Below are 16,744 nucleotides of genomic sequence, written 5' to 3' on the forward strand. Positions count from 1 at the left end.
TTGGCAGAGACTCACAAGAAAAGACTTGTGGGTGTAATGGCTGCCATTGGTGATGGGACTGAATACTTATGGAATCAACATTTAATTTTGTTCTCTATTGCTCTTGCTGACATTTACTATAACTTATCTTACCTTTAGAAGTCTTCATTTTGAGCATTCAAGTTTTTTTTAATATTAACTTTTTTGTGTATGCATCATTTTGTCATTTCACAAAATTGGATACCATAGGAAGGGTCTGAACACTTTTGCAAGGCACTGTATTATTTTTTGTTTATAAATAGAGATATAAAAATAGGATATGTATAAATTATGGTTTTGTTGTAGCTTTAACTCCATTTGTTGAATTATGGGTAGGAAAAATATATTTCTTTATTCAATTGGTCAATAAAATAATGCATAAATAAAATGCACAATAAATCAATAAAAACTGTGGTGCTCTTAAATCAGTAACAACAAAGGATCTCAAAGTTACTTGTACACACAAAATACACTCCTAGAGACAGAAAACCTCAATCTGAATTATTATGTATGACTTTTCCTGATGCTTAGTCTGTTTGATTTTCTTTTCAGAGTGTTCTCTAAGGGTTTGGTCAACCCAGACAAACTAATAGCAACATAATTAATTACAGTTAACTGCCAGGACTGGTGACTCAACTTGAGTTATACATAATGTCCAAAGTGAACATTTTCCCAGTGCCTATGAAAGGAATATAAACACACACATCGCCATTGCCAGGTAGACTTGCCATAATTCCAAGATACTTTAGGGGCAGCACTGGTGGTTAGCATTTGCCCCAAAATCGAAAGCAATCAATGTGAAAACCAATCAGCCTAATCAAATAAATAACCAGCTGTCTGGTGAGCAGTTTGACTTAAGTGATGCGGAATAAGCTGTCCAAATTAGAGTCATTTATAATTTGTTATTATAATATGATAGGAATAATACATACTCTACAAAATAGTAACAACTTCCCCGTATTGTCAGGTTTTTATGCACTAATTAAGCAAGCACTATAAATTAAGTGTTTTTAATGTCAAACTATGTATTGGAGTTTACAATATATTAAAATTAGTCTCTTCAAAACATCAAAGCTAAAAACAACTTGACTCTGACTACTGGTTTGCCTTTGTCCTAACTTATGATATCTTATTTCCACAAATCATAAACACAATGAGCCTGTTACACATGTACACATAAGTATTTAATAACCTACTAAAGTATAGCACCTTTTCCCTTCACCAACATAGTTAGCATTTACTTGAATTTGTTAAGACTTTTTCATGCAACACCCAAACACTCAAGGAATTATGGCTTCAGATCTTCCAGACTCAGTAACATTACATTTTGGAAAATGTGACCTCATGTAAACGCTATGAATGTAACTCCATGCATTGCATATGTTTTGTCACGGGCCGTGCACTGTGGAACTTTACTGAATTGTATACAGTCTCCAGATATGTAAATATGTTTCCCTGTGGATACACTCAGAGAAAATAGGGTCTTCCATGCTCTGGAAGTTTAAACTCCCAGGAAATGACCAACTGGTCTTCTTTTTTATGTTTTATAATTTATTTTATATGTATTTATATCTGTTTATTGATTTCTGTTATTTATTTATTTATTTTAAAGATAATCTACCAATTCAAACATACAAAAGAAACATTCAGCAGCCTCAAACGTCTCTTAAATATGCAGCCTGACAGACTGAAGTGACTCTTTACAACTTCATTCTGCTGTTTCCCTATTAGGACAAAACAGGTGGTGGTCATTTTCTTCATGAATGTGACCCATACGTCTAATTTACAATGTTGTTCTTTGTTCTCGCCCCCCCTGTTTTTTTTACTTTGAAGGATTCTTGGCTAAATACAGTTCATCTTTGGCACTGATGCATCATGTAACAAAACCTGTTAAGTTTTATTTTGGTATAAAAAGAGCACCTGCAAAAGAATATATAAGTTGTATATGGCAGTTGGATATTGCTTTTCTGTGGCCCTGTTAGGAGAACAGATGCATTTCTTGTTAATGTTTGTTTTGCACATCCTGACTGGAATGTTTCTGCACAAATGTAAATGTCAAAGAATAGATGGGAGTTGAGTGTATTGAGTTTAAAATAATTCATGTAAATCACAGTCAAGGAATAGAATCAGAAAACAAAAATGCAAACACATTAATTTGGCCCAGGTGACAAATTTATTGCAGTATATATATAACTTCTTAAGAAGTTCTTATTTTGTTGCCTTATTTCTCTTATGTTTAAATATGAATAAGCATATTATAAATAGACAAATAACATTTAAAAAGTGTATCTGTGCAAAAAAATGTCATCAATCATAAGGTTAGCTTTTCTAACTGATACACATATCTCTAAATAAAACATAAAGTACTGGCTTACAGCTGCTCTGACAGCACATCTAGCTCGCTGACACATTTTGCAGAGGCAATAGCTAGCAGAGGCAGAATCTTAATCTTTGCAGTTGGCAGAGGTCCGTATGATTCCTGGGTAAAGGCATCCAGTACCACAGCAGGATCTTGCATAGGGAGGGTGGTGACCCAGAGAGGTGAAACCCTATGGCACCCTGCAGGAGATGCCAAAGAAGTGAGCTCTTGGAAAACAATATTTAATTCTAAATTCTCAGATAATTGCCCTGTGATCACTGACACTCAGTGATTGATCAATACAAATATCTGTTTATTTCCAATGTGAATGTATAAGCCCTACATCCAATAAAGAAAGGACACATATTTTCTGTAAACCATCTTCTCAGAGTTCATCTTCTTTGGATTAAGAGATCCATAGTGTTTCCTCTCCGCCTGTCACTTGAGCATTGAATCAAAACCGTTTCTTTGAATTTGTAACAGTCACGTCACTGGGTCCTTGGGTTAACTGGCGTAATCGTAAGAGCAAAACTTTGAGATAAACTGCTGCAGATGCTTTGGGAGCAATGTTAGCGATCTTGAAGGTTAGGGGGGGGGGTGCGAGTTTTGTTGTGGGACACGCTAAAGACTGTACTGTCCTGTTTCTCATTAAGATATGTCTCTTTTTTCCCTTTATTTCCTTCTTGTTCCCCTTGCTTCACTCTCTCTCTCTCTCTCTCTCTCTCTCTCTCTCTCTTTCTCTCTTCTTCCATTCTCTCTTTTTTTTGCAAGGAAGGTCACCGATAGATCAAGGGGGGAATTGCAGGCCCAGATGATGTTTTCAAGGCCTTGTCTCCCGGTGTGTGGTGTGAATTGGGATCTGTGTGAATCGGTGGTGCACACCTGCATCGGCCCTGCCCTTTCTGCAAGGGCATCATGGGCTTCGCTTTCCACATCTGTGTCAGGCGGCAAAGAAGAGAAGCCTCTCTGGGACTTTTCTCAGGGTTTCCTGTCCGCCGTACATAACAACATAATTACATTAATTGGTTGCATATTTTTTTTTTCTTTTCTGTCTTTTTGTCATGCAAAAAAAGGGAAAACACATTAAAGATGTCTGAGGCATTCCATTCCACCAGGGCAACATGAAGTGTGAGGCGTTGGTGTTGGTGTCTTAGTTGAGACTATTGAAAAAGGAATCCCTACCAAAATCTATAGTAAGTTTATTTTGCTTGATTTGTGTCATTAGGTGTTAAGGAGTTTCTACAAGGAGGGTTTTTCCAACATCAGTCACAGTGTGGGAATACAATAAAACAATCATCGAGTTTTCCCAGCTTGGAAGCTCTTGTCTCTAGGGTCCTAGCCTAATTTCTTCTCCGCAAATCCTACCTCACTGGTTATTTTGTATATTAAATCACAGTTAAAGAAAAACAACAACAATACACTTACAAATCTAAATGCATTCCTTAATTCAAAACACATAAGTCAGATAAATCTTTTGAGAAGAATGCTATTGTTTGTTAAAATGTGTATTTTTCTGTTTGTGTTATGTATTGTGGTGCAGACCTTTTGTCCAATACAAATAATTTGAATAAGGAGCCTCTAAGCATTTAAAGGCAAACACGGGTCTGTGGGTTGCTCATACCACCAACAATCCCTGACTGCTGCTCTCCAGCTCTCGGTGCAGAACTACCACAGTGCAAGACACCAACCAATTCAGTTTTTAAATGTGATTTCTTACTCTATTATGTTGGGGAAAATAAAGAAAATCAAGAAGTACCATTTGAATTGTGTTCCCCCATAGAGTCCATAGATTAGTGCATTAGTGAGGTCTCACAGTTCGACCAGTCATGGAGAATAACAATCTGTGTGTATGTGTGTGATTATGAGATAGCATATCTCTGGGATATCAAAAACATTTCAAGATCATGATGTCATCAAATCAAAATGTCAGGATTTTAAAGATTTATTAAAACCATTAGTTTTTCATGTAGTTCCCCATATCCCGACATAAATGATCTCCAGAACAGAAGGTAATGGTTCTGAAATCCTAAGATCCTGAAGATCTTGTGATTTCATATAGTTAGAAGATAGGTGGACAGCGTTAGCGTTACACTAAGGGAAGTGTTACATTGCAAACCTCTTAACAAACACTTTTAGAAACTTCAGTGTTCATATTTTAATTATTGCACAGATTGTGATTATAAAAAATCCAATCTAAGATACAATGCAGGTGCTTGAAAGAGAAATACTACTTACTTGTTTAATATAATCTTATTTTAATAGAATACAATTTTGAAATGTACCTATATATAACTCTTTGAGAATCTTATTTGAAATATTGCAACTTTAAAGAATCCCTAGTCAATTATTAAATCCTGCATTCACTGTTGTTTTTAATATGTATAATACAATACACAGAACAATCCTATTATTGCACGTGTAATTACACTACAGTCTTCCTTACAATGAATAACATGTATTTCAATGTAAGAAATGGTAAAGATCAAGCATGATGACTATTCCCTCGAGTATCAGTCCACCACCAGAGCATGTCTCTTGTGAACATATTTTTGTAATTATTATTTTTTTAAAAGCACATACAGCACACACAACAAACTTTTGGTGTATGTATGCTAATAACTTTGGTAAGGTTATGCCACAAAGAAACAAGCATCAGGGTGGCAAAATACTAAATTCCATTATATATAACCTATACCTTGTAACAGAGTTCTGTGGCTGCATTTGTTTTTCAGCATATCTTGGTCAAAGTAGATGTTATGAATTGTAAGCTGCTGGTGTTGTTACACAATATATGTATCATGCGTATTAAAAACAAATCCAAAACAGTTCAGTGGCATCCTTCATAGAAAACTTTGTAAACTACTTTGTATTTTTATTTATTAAACAAAAGCATTGTAGCATAAATAACCAGGAGCAACATGTAAGATGCGTCACATCCCATCTTTTCCCGACCTGCAGCAATAAGCAGTAAGGGCTGCTTCTGCTCAGTTCGATCACCCACCCTGCCCCCAAACCACAAACACACACTCCAGCAGTGCCGGTGACAGCTATTGACATTAGCTGTTTACCATTGTAACCCTGGTAAAAGGCTTGAATGACACCACTGCAACTATACTGTGCTATTCTGTCCCCTAGCTAAAACAAAACTGTGCATTATCGTTGTCTTTTGTGTAGGTTTCTGGGCCTTTGACCTTATTTTTCATGCTTTTTAAAAATGTTTTTCCTTAGAGTGTTTCCCAGGGTTTTACATTATGGCAGCCTAATTTTGTACAATGAATGAAAATCTGTTTAAACATCTCTCTCTCCCCCAACCTCCACCCCCCCCCCCCCCCAATATATATGCACACACACAAATTCATTTTTTAAATATATCCTATATATACATACGTGTCTACTGATAATCTGATTAAAAAAAAAAAAAAACTAACAACGATAAAACTATAACACATCTGGAAACTTTCAGCTTTTCATTTGTTCTTTTACCTAGAAATACACATGTAAGATATATTGCCCCTATAATAAGGAAACAATAAGAGCGTGTTTTTGAAAGTAAAAGCGGTTTTGCGGTTTTGTGTTAAATGTACAAAAGAAAAGTCCCTGTGAAGAGAAATAAAACAGAAGAAAGAGATCAATTCTCTGCTGCTCAGAGTTCTGCCTGCGCTCTGAGCGCAGAGACACGTTGGTCGAATCCCGCATTATTATTGGTCAATGACCACGTCAGTCCCCGCGTTGTTCCCGCCCCTTGCACTTTTTAAATGGACCCCAATGGAAGTGGAGACACTTAACCTGTAGCTGAAGTGAGGGACGGTGCTTCCCCGACCACAGGATACATTTCAATCATTCATTACTTAAACCCCGTCCCCAAGTGAACGTTCAATATATATATGTATAATATACGAATATATATATTTAAATGAAATAATACTAGTTATTCTAATAATAAGCATTTAAGGATATTCGTGTTTATTTTGGTTTTACTTTAATTTAAATTAGAGCTCCAGAGAAGCTGCTGTTGCGCTTTTTGTCCAGTCCCTATATGAACAATGTTTTGCAGGCATTTCGCGTTTTTCTTCTGGTCCTGTTCTGCGCTCATCCTGGCGGCGCATCTCCCGCAGAGCCGCGGACAGAAGTCTTCAGGCACCCGGGTGAGTAAAGACCGACAGCGCCGGCGCTTCATTGCACTGCTGCTTCCCAAACGGCACACATCCTCCACACAGGCTTTCACCCGTCATTGACATCTCTGTGTTTTTCGTTTTGTCATGTATTCCTGAAAATGCCATGGCATGCTTGTCCCGTCAGATTCACACGAACAGGTTCCACTTTGATTTGGAGCCACATTACTGACGTGTGAACAACAGCAAATTGATTCGGAGTTGTAACGTAAAGCAAACAGCTATAGTCATAATAAGAATAACTGACACTTTGTACAATATAGATTTTCTCGTAATTAAATAACTGACGTTTGCAGCTTCAAAACGACGAAACGTGAAGTAAGACAAAGCAAAATTGAAATTAAAACAGAACAGGAATATGACGATGTGAAGTTTTCAAATAGCAGCGAAGGTAGACAGATGTATAAATAGAAGAGATGACAGGCTGATGAATGGACGCATAGGTGCACTGGCGCTCATAATAATATACACCCTTGCAAAGACACAAAGCATTGAGAAGTGCATTAATGCTTTCCAAATGTGTACACTGGCACTTTTCTTGATATCTGTTCACGTTTTTTTCCTCCTTCTCCAGCTGAGGTACTGAGTACTAAGCTTTCCCTCAGGGATTGCCTTGAGTTTTGTATAAATGACAACCTGTCCTCCACTGTTGCTCAGTGAAAGATGACTCCCAATTCTGTATCTAGCAGGGATCAATTGGAATAGGTCTTCACAATTAAATCTGATGTTCTTATTTTCTTTGTAGTGGTTATTCAGCAACCAATAATGTATTTCCAGGGTCCTGTTCTTGATCCTAGTAATGGCAATTATAGAATATACTGTAGAATACTGCAGAAAAACTTCGATAAGTGCAGTGTACTAAGTTGCATGCTTGTAAAAAGTAGTAGTACTTTAATATGACACACTGCTTCTCTCAAGCAACTTCTTCCGTGCTTCTTATTATTGTTTACCCATTTGCCTTAACCCATTACAAATTACAAGGATTGCAATAATCAAAATGCATTTGCTTATATAAACAAGCAAAACCTTGCTAGCCACTGGAATGTAATGAGCTCCAGTCTCTCAAAAAGTGCAGTACTGGGAATGGTGCATTTTGTAGGACAGTATAGGACCTCACATCCTAGGAGTTTACAAAGATGCATACAGAAAAAAAGACAATATAGTTCACATGTAATGTCAAACAGGATACATGTAGTAGGTTTTCTTGAAATGAGTTCGAAGTAAGTATGTAAGATGCCTTGAAGCCGTCTTGAGTCTGGAGTTCTGGTGAGCATGCTGTGTGAGGATGGTTTACTCTGTTGTAGAGTCGGGTTGTCCTTTCATGCATGATGTTTGTATTTGACCTGGCAATGGATTTTGACATTTTAAAGAAAAAAGAAAAACCCAGAACAAACAAATGGGGGTAGGACACTGACTTTTAAAATGGTTTCGCAAGATCCCCTGCAGTGCCAGAATCCCATTTTGAACTTAGGCTGAGATAGATATACAAGTTTGTTTAATTTAAGCCCCCCAGAGGACAACAAAAACGTGTTGAAGCACTGGGGCGTTGGAGTCGCACATCATTGAATACAATTCTAAGTTGTGTGAGTTTTGCAGGGGTAGTCATTCACCTATATAATGGTACCATAGCAGTTAATTCATCTGCAGTAACAGAGAGTAAAGAAGCAAAGTATTTTAACTGCTCTCAAAAAGTTAAGGTCTGTTGGTTTGAAGTTAACAGCCTACAATATAGTCGGAGCTTGCCATGCTGCCCCATAGCCGCTGAGTCTCTGTAAGTGTGTGCCACTTAAAAATTGTGGCTTTGCTCAGAATGTGCTTGTAGAAAGAAATATATATTTACCTTAGTTTTTGAGGCCTCATTGGTACTGTTAAAAATAAATAGCTTCTTTGTTAGTGTATGTGAATCTCTGTCTGAATTGCACCACACATTATTCTGTTGGCAATATCGACTAATTAAAATAGTCACTGTATTCATACGTGTGTATTTAAACAAATCTACTATTAACAACTTAAAAAACAATTAGCCTTGACATGACAATTCCTTGCCTCATTAGATAGAGGCTAATGGAATTAAATTCAATAGATTAACCCTTATTCCTGGCTATGTTTAAGAAGAGAATAACAACACTGCTTCCTATACAGTTCATACTTCTACTTTTTTGACGTTTCCGCCTGTATATGCTGCACAGGGATATCACATATGCTCTGAAGTCAGCTGGTGTTGAAGTCTGTCTGGTTTTCGGATCATTTATTTGTTACTGAAATGGCGATGTGCATGTGTTACCTTTAGTGCTTGACACCTTTACATTAAATAAAAAGAAATGAGGTATTTTTTGGCCAACTCCACCCTGCCCCCGCTATTTTTCGTGATTAATTATTTGAGGGAATAACGACTTGCAGAACCCAAACTTTCACTTATATGTGTTCTAAAATGTATTTCCCATGTGTATGACATTAGTTCCAGTGTTGATATGTGCCTAGTCCCGCCTTCCTGTGCCCTGATCCCTAATTGTGTTTGCATCTGCTGTTGTGATTGTAAGGGATTGTAATTAGTTCAGGAAAACAAGTTTGTCACGAGGAATGAAATTAAACTACGAATCCAGAGTTTAGAACAATTTTTTAAAATGTAAAATTATCATAGACCCAAGCTTCAGATATCGTGTTAACGTGCATTTGATGCTTGATCCCTATGGAGAAGGTTCCCATTTGTTTCTGTAACGTCAGGTTAGTGGAATTTTGAAGGAGAAATTCCACCCAGTAACATATCCTGTCTGCATTTTCGCAGACTGCAAGTAAACTGCTGGGGCATTCAAACACATACACTTGTCTAATATTTGTTTTGTGCTGAACACAGTCAACAGACATGACCCTGAAGTGTGTAAGCACAGAGTGTCCTATGCTTAGGGCAGAGAAGCCTAAACTTGAAAGACTGGGAACGCACCAAATATTTAACTGTAATTCTAATTTACATGCAAGTCTGGAGTTACCAATCGCTTAATTTCAATTACAAATTCAAGTCGGGGACATTTTACTAACCAGCTTTTAGATTAAGAAAGTAATTCGGATTGTACAGAATCTCTTATTTAAACAGGGTGTTGTTTAATTAAATCAGATAATCTGAAAAAGATAGCATAGTGAGCACAAACTGATGAAGTGTATTATTGTAAAGTGATCATGTTCACTATGTAAGTTTTGTTTTACAAATGTGTGTTAGCTATGCAGTAGACATGAATGTAGCCTATAACATTTTAAAATACTTTAATTTCTATTTAATTACTTAGCCATGTGCTGCAATATTGTGCCCGAGGTAAGTGTTATAATGAATATTGGGAATAATGGTATACAGGCTGGGAAAATATCTTGAGACATAGTGGAAGTATGTGGAAAATATGTAATGCTCAGAATTGTATATGAAATGTAAAGAGTTGTGGCCAGAATTATTCACCCACTTCATTTACACATACTTAAATAAATGTTGTTCATGAAACTTTACTTATCAGTTATATATATATATTGTTCAGAATGTGTTGAACCCTGATTCAAAAGTTAAGACCAATATGTTTAGTGATCAATCATGTAACTGTCACATTATTGATAAAAAGTGAGTCCTGAACAACAGAGCAATTGGAGGTAGAACAGATGTATTCTTGACATATTACTGGAGTTGGATGATTTACCTTCATGAAATAACAAACAGTATGTAGCTTTATTCGTATTAAAGACTTGGTAAGATTTTTAAATAGAGCTTAGTTCCAGTTGTGGTTACAAACTAATGACTGTGAACTTGGGCAAACCTTTGAGTCCTTAAACCATCCAGCTGAGCTGACTTGCAAAATTATTGATTGATTTGCTTCTCTTCAAGCAATGATTCACATAAGTACTTGGAGCATATTCTGTGGAAGTGCATCTGTCTTTCAGTGTGCTGCTAGCTACATTCATTGTTCAGCACATGTCTCACAGTAAGACAGTGAGGATTCCTGATTTCCTGCTAGTTAGCTTTTATGCCACTGGTTTTAAACTGAAAATGCTCTGGTTTGTTTAGAACACATTTGCCACATGAATCACCTGTAGATTTCTCAAATACATTATTCCAGGACTCATACTCCTGTATTCGTTAATAAAAAGCCTTCACATGATTTAAATCTTGAACAAATTAAAGGCAGCCCCTTTGATTACAGTCACCCATTGCTCTGTCTTTATAACAGATACCTTTGCAAGCACTGGTTTCAATCCAACCTGTTCGTGCTCCAATGGAGATGACAGTCTACATCACTTGAAAGCACCAGGCCTTGGCCTTTTGCAAATGTCTCTTGTAATAGCGAAGCAAGAACAGGCTTTAATTATATATTCTACCAGGTGTGTGCAACACTAGTAATTTGTCCATTGACTATTTATTGAAAACATACCAAATGTAAGTTCTTCATGGTTGTCGATTAACACTGCCAAATATCTGTTTTATCACAAAGTTTAAGGCTATCCTTGTTAATAAATTGAACTTTGTAAGATCTAAGATTTTCGGCTTCTGTGCTAAGGTTCTGAACTAGGGGTGTTAATATTTTGAAAGTTAACAAATTGTTAAACATTTATTTTCCTTAGAAAAAATATTAGATATTAGTAATATATTGATTGTTGTTGGTTGCACCCTTTCGCACTGTGAGATTTGTGTTGGATGTGTCGGTAAACAAAAACTAAAACGCATGAGAGGGTGTTGAAGTTGGGTGTTGTGTTGTCACATGGATATTCACTTGACAATATCCCGCATGCTTTATTCACGATTTGCCATGTCAACAGTGGGAGCAGGAAATAAGCAATGTGCTGTCTGTGCATGTTTTGATATAAAGGGAGACCAGCATGTGAAATGTAGAGCTTAGTTACAGTGGAGTACAGGATCGATGCTGAATTGTATGAAACGAAAGCATGCTTTGAAGACGAGGTCTGTTACTATGACAGGGGCAGGATCAAACACAGAGAATGTGGGGGCTCAGACAAACAACTATGTAAGGAAATGGTGGTAGTAAAGTGGCAAAAATCAGGCTGAAAACATAACCTGGTTGGTTGTTGAGATTGCAATGGAAGTTCACCCGATCTTAGTTGTCCAGGATACTTCAAGAAGTTTTTGTCATTTCTCAAACCAGATTACAAAATGCCTTCTTCTGACAAGTACATGCAGGCCTATATTTTTTAAATGTAGTAATAATACTGAAACGGTAGTTATTTTAGTTAATGCGAGAAACATGTTTATTTTTTACTCCGACTACTTGGTTATGCTGGGGAATATACCTCCTTTTGTTTATGTAGGTCTATAATAAATTTGCGAGCTTAGTGATTAAGATTTTTGCCATATATAAAATTGACAGCAACAGGATAACATTTCTATAATTTAACATCACTTGTCTGAACTCCTTTTTAGTTCACAAAAAAATGTTAAAATGTAGATTTGGAAAATATATATTTTTCAATGTGTGTGACAATCTTTCTTCTTCTTCTTAATTTGTCCTTGTCTGTCAAGTGGAAGAGTTATGCATGATGGAGGCAGGCCATGTGGTACTTTAACTTGGTGTCAGCCAAAGAGGGACAGCCAGGAATTTGTTGGAGTCTTATAAAGGAGACTTAAGGTGTTAGCAGACATGGGAGTCAAGGTCACTAATGGTCAAGCAGAGTATCAGATGAATGGGACTGGATCGCTGTGGAGCTGCAGTCTCTGAAAGTATTGGCTCAACCCAAGAAATGAGAAATTGGTTATATGAATGGGGTCTGTATGCCAGAAGTCTGGTTATCTGTGTCCTTGTGCAGCCCATACAGCTTGGAGCTGTTGAGATTCTGTATTTTTACTGGTGGCTCACAGTGCATGTTAATATTTATTTAGTAGATGCCTTGGCTGTTTCAAATGCCCCCATACAATGCTCTATGACAACAATAATCCAGTTCATAAATAACCTAAAGTATACCTTTAAGATCAAATTGGTCTACAGGTGTCATCTGTGAAGGTTTTAAGACACTGCAGTTCTAATGCTCATAGGCAGTTCTTTCCAACAGCGAGGGGCAAGAGAGGAGAAAGAGTGAGTTCATTCAGTTGGACAGCATAACTAATCGATCTATAGGAGAGGAATGGAGAGCATGAGATGGGATGGACAGACAAGAAAATGGAGGTAGGAATGTGTAGCTTGGTAAAGATCATGATGAGTTAAGACAAGTACTTTCAATTTATATTCGCAAAGAGTGTAGAATATGAAATGGAGGATAAAGGGATTAAAAGTGAGGCAGAGAGTATATAAAATGAGCAGCAGAATTTTGAATTGATGGCCCTGATCTATTAGTAGTACACTTGAAATGAACATTTTCAACATGTGGTCCTTTCAAGAGACACTTAAAGAAGTGGTGCATTGATTGATTGAGCCACACTGGAATAGTTTAAAATGAAGAAAGTTAATGTCCTTGAGTGGCCCAGTCAAAGCCCGGACTTGAATCTGATTGAGAAGCTGGCAAGACTTGAAGATTGCTGTTCACCAATGATCCCCATACAACCTGACTGTGTTTGATCAATCTTGCCATGAAGAATGGGTCAATATTGCACAACCTAGATGTGCAAACTTCATAGAGACTCACCCCCCAAAAATCACACACAATATATATATATATATATATATATATATATATAAACACTGCACATGTTTAGACATGTTTATCTCATAATAAAGTTGACTGAAATGCAAAGTAAGCTTAAATGGGAGAAACAAACAAAAATCTTATTGATAACTCGTCATTAATATTATTTTAAACTTAAACTTTCACCACAACTTTCTTTAATTAACATTGTGAATTTGTGAACATTTAAAATTGTGGTAAGGAAAATACAAGGCCTTAGTAATACTTTGTTTAAATTAAGAGTATTTTACTAATACTTTTAATTGAAAATATGAACAGTTTATGAAATATGGAGTCTAATTCCCCCCCCCCCCTTTGTATTACCCTGCAACAGGAAAGTTTGAAATATTTATCAAGTGACCCAATGTTTCCCTGTGACCTAATCAATCTTGTTTTGCAATTGGTCTAGCAAGAATTTATCTTAGCAGTTGGGTGTGGATTTAGCCTAGTGCCAAAACATTGAGTCTTGTACATCCTAAGTAAATTGTAATATGTAAAGCAATAACGAAGGGTTTGGGATCATTTGAAAATACTTTGGATAATAGTCAAAAATGTACTTTTGCCAGATCTGGGGCCAACTACGTCGGTTGTAATTCGTATACAGTACCTCTACAGGCTAATTTTGCTTACTGACCATTGCAATATATTTTTTTATATTACCTTTAATTTAATTGCTATTTTACAGCATAATTGTAATTGAACTTACAAAAACGGTATAATTTTATTTTCAATTATAAATAGGTATACATTTTTAGTGTTTTTCTCTAGCTGTGCATTTTCAAAAATGTTATGTTAGGATGAAATATTAAATTCCTTGAACTCTGTGAACACACAAATATGAATATTAATGTGAATATAATAACATTTCTGTTACACATAAATGTGTAATATTTCCACATTTCCAATGTTATTTTGATTTGTTTACAACATTGCAATAGGGAAATGAAACTGCTATATTTTAATGAACTGTGCTGGAGTGCTTCCAGATGATGAGCTTGACAAGATAAATTGCACTTGGTAATGTTATACTTCCATGGCAAGGCCTCTTGCCTCAGTGGCTTTGCTTGGGTGTTCCGATGTTACACAAGACATTTTATTCAAATCAGATAAAGATTGACCCGACTGGTTTCCATGATAACTGTTGTTTTCCCTGGGAACACCCACTTTTTTTTTCACAACCTCATGCAAGTGCAGAGGAAGTTAGACATCAAGTTAGACATCTGTAGACCTGGGGGTCAATTACAATTGTGTAATTCCTATAACTGATCAATTATAGTCCAATTACATTGTTTTTCATGCTTAAGATTCCAAAATTCAATAAACACATGATCCACTACAGACTAACGTAGCTTTCTGATGATTAACCTATATCTGTTTATATTGCCATGTGTACGGATATAACACATTCTCATGCTATTTGGGCAGAAAATGTATTGAAAATGTATTAAAAATATTTCAATAAGTGTTGAGAACCAACATTAAAGCTGTTTTGTTTAGTGCTGCTACATTCACTGTTTTCCTCCCAAGTCTTGTAAGTAAATTGTTCATGAAGTTGTATTCAGATCACCAGGATAAACATGATTAGTATTCTTTGAGTTCCCCATTAGATAGGATTAGTATTTGAGATTCCCGTTAGATTCGCTCCCATGAGTTTTTGGAACACAGGATATCAGGTTTATTTCAGGGGATGGCACCTGTAAACACCCTCCAAATGCATTTTTTTTTATCCTGTACCATTGCGGTTTGGACATGCAATGGTCCATTCAGTTTTAACATGAAGCAGGTGTGGATTTTACTTTTTGTCCTTCAGATTCTTGTGTAAATCAGGCTGATTATTTTGACCATGGACAGCATTCTCGCAAGGTTTCCCCCCCTGCAACGTCAACTTGCATTGTCCTTTCTAATGACAAATATGCTCAAATCAACATTTGTTGAATTCAACTGCAGTTACTTATGGACCACTAGGCGGCAGTCTTTTCCCTTGACCTTACCTCCACAGTGTGGGACAGTGTACTTAGTGGTGTTGTCTTTCAGATGAATCATAAAACATGGTGGTCTTTGGATTGCAAGAAGGAATGCTATCTGGGTGTATTGGTTGCATTTTCAACTGCACAAAGGACAAATGCTGTACTCTTGTTAAAGGAGTAAAGGTTCATGATGTAACTTCTTCCAAAACTAATGAATGTCACTAAAACTTTGCCTATTCAGTGTTTTTTATATTCTTAATTTTGTTTACTGCCGCTATGTATGAGAAGAGACAGCTTCTATCTTTTCCATCCATGGTCTTCTTTTAGTCTTTGTTAAAATACTTCTTATGAACATTGGCACCTTGATCAGTCCGATGCCTGTTTTCAGTTCGTATATCAAAAATCCAGTTTTAAATTTCCAAATCGCATTCCCTTCTAATCTATGTAATAAAACATAAATCGTTGGAGTGGACTATGAAATTTAAAAAGGGTAAGAAATTATATTGGAATTGTACAAAACAGGAATTGACCCAAAGTGGGATTGGCACAAAGTCTTCATGGAAAACTTTAGTTGTCGAAAAGTCTAAAAACATATTTCATATACATCATATTCAAGACGGAAGCTCTATGGGGTGTCTATACTTTCCCTCCAAAATCTCTCTTAATTTGTCCAGCCCTGTTTTGTTTTCTAAATACATAACAAGAACAAATGCTGTGGCATGTCAACCTCTATTGTACATCAACTCCACTTTAGTCAAATAGTGGAGTGCATTCAAACCTGTCCTGTAATTTCTTCCTTCATTTACCATTTATCGGAGAATGTTGAAGGCCTGAGAATGGTGTGTGTTGTCAGGAGACTTGGTTAGTAGGGGGAGTGCTACATGATATAGGTTATAAAATCACCTACCTGTAGAAGTCCGATATTACCACGTTTGAGAAAGAAATGGAATGTTCTCCTTATAAATTTGGGAGAAAACAGACAATAGATGAAGTAATTAGTTCAGGAAACTGAGTGCATAGATGAGATGAAAAGTTGCCCATTACTGATAACATCTGAAAGTCCAGGATGTTCAAATGAAAGCCATTGTGCTACCATGAATGGGATATAAGGAATCCAAATGCTGGGATTCCCTTTACAAACCATGATTGTTTTCCAGTCAAGTTAACACTTGACTGATTGAGCAGTCAATCGGGAATCATTCAGAGAACTCTCAAGCTGTTCAATTGAGCTGGTTTCTATACAGCGTCTACTCCTACGGATGTGTTTTTCCTTGTCTTTAGCAACTGAAGTTTTAAAGAGAACTACAATAACTGACTGTTATATTTAAATTAAAAATAATGTATAACTTTAAATAAACATTGTAGTGTATATCTAAAATTAAAGCATTTATTCATTAATAAATCATTGTGTATTATCAGTACAGCTTTTACCATATTTGAGAAAGGTTTGTGTGCTGATTACACAGCTTGATAAGAAACCAGTCCTGTAATAGATGTTTAAGGTTGCAAAAATGTATTTGTTTTGTTTTAATCAACATATTTGTGTATATCTGTAATGTTTTGCCATATTCTGTTTCAAAGTG

At 36.3% G+C, this 16,744-nt stretch overlaps 1 protein-coding gene across 7 annotated transcripts in view; it reads left to right on the forward strand.

The window, feature by feature from the left end:
• The first annotated feature begins 6,147 nt into the window (after positions 1 to 6,147).
• The window catches only part of smoc1 (SPARC related modular calcium binding 1), a 103,646-nt gene continuing 93,049 nt past the window's right edge, over positions 6,148 to 16,744 (forward strand). For 6 of the 7 annotated variants that reach the window (XM_066694973.1, XM_066694972.1, XM_066694974.1 and 3 more), the window contains exon 1: positions 6,149 to 6,522. In XM_066694973.1, coding sequence (XP_066551070.1) covers positions 6,421 to 6,522 — 102 coding nt within the window. In that variant the 5' untranslated portion in view covers positions 6,149 to 6,420. Of the gene's footprint in view, positions 6,523 to 16,744 lie in introns of all 7 variants that reach the window. The other variant, XM_066694975.1, reaches the window with a different exon arrangement.

This window comes from Amia ocellicauda, chromosome 21, assembly GCF_036373705.1.
Source record: "Amia ocellicauda isolate fAmiCal2 chromosome 21, fAmiCal2.hap1, whole genome shotgun sequence".
NCBI lineage: Eukaryota > Metazoa > Chordata > Actinopteri > Amiiformes > Amiidae > Amia > Amia ocellicauda.